Source organism: Rhea americana, unplaced genomic scaffold (assembly GCF_003343005.1).
Source record: "Rhea americana isolate MKP2758 unplaced genomic scaffold, rheAme1 scaffold_11, whole genome shotgun sequence".
Lineage (NCBI taxonomy): Eukaryota > Metazoa > Chordata > Aves > Rheiformes > Rheidae > Rhea > Rhea americana.
Genome location: NW_028185150.1, coordinates 6,804,368 through 6,805,136, shown reverse-complemented (window position 1 = coordinate 6,805,136; position 769 = coordinate 6,804,368). Strand labels below are relative to the sequence as shown.

Here is a 769-nt window from a genome sequence, read left to right as displayed (position 1 = left end):
CTTTGGKTAAGTATCTTAAATTCAACTTGGTTTAGTCATGCTGCTAACGTTAGTTCAACCACTCTCAAACTGCTGAAAGATTAACAGTTCTTGTGGTTGCCCAGCCTGGGGGGAAAAAATGCAGTTTTCCTCAAGGAAATGTGCTAACTAGCAGACTTCAACTCCCCACCACACGCAACTCGATGCCTTAAAAAACGCAGCAGCTAGGCAGCGCCAAACCCCCCCGCACTTCCCTAGGAAGCCTCACGGAACGACCACGGACGCCGGCCGCCCCCCGCCCCGCCCTAACCGACTCCCGCCCCGCCCCAACGAACCGCCGCAGGCGCGGCGCGGCGCGGCGCGCACCCCCTCCCCCCGCCGCAACGCACGCCGCCGCACGCGGCTGCGTGCCCGGAGCGGTGCGGCGCGCCTGCGCCACAGGTGGGGGCGGGGGAGCCGCGGCGGGGCGCGCCTGCGCTTGCGCGGGGCGGCGCTACCCGCGGCGGGCGGTGGCGCCGCAGTTGGTGTGGCGCGGCCGGGGCGCTGCGGGGGGCCGCGGCGGCAGTAGCGGCGGGGCAGGATGGTGTTCGAGTCGCTGGTCGTGGACGTCCTGAACCGGTTCCTCGGCGACTACGTGGTGAACCTGGACAGCTCCCAGCTCAAGCTGGGCATCTGGGGAGGTAACGAGCGGCGCGGGGCCCGGCCGCGCGGGGGAGCCGCCTCCCCGCCCTTCCCCCCGCCCCAGCGGCGCCGCGGGCTCGGGGCCTTCCTGCCGCCCACTCAGGGGCGG

The 769-nt window shown here is 70.2% G+C and overlaps 1 protein-coding gene across 1 annotated transcript in view; it reads left to right on the top strand.

Moving 5' to 3' along the window:
* The first annotated feature begins 467 nt into the window (after window positions 1-467).
* The window catches only part of VPS13A (vacuolar protein sorting 13 homolog A), a 116,968-nt gene continuing 116,666 nt past the window's right edge, over window positions 468-769 (top strand). Inside the window, exon 1 of the mRNA XM_085313554.1 lies at window positions 468-659. Within this exon, the coding sequence (XP_085169680.1) occupies window positions 560-659 (100 nt within the window). The 5' untranslated portion in view covers window positions 468-559. The remainder of the gene's footprint in view (window positions 660-769) is intronic.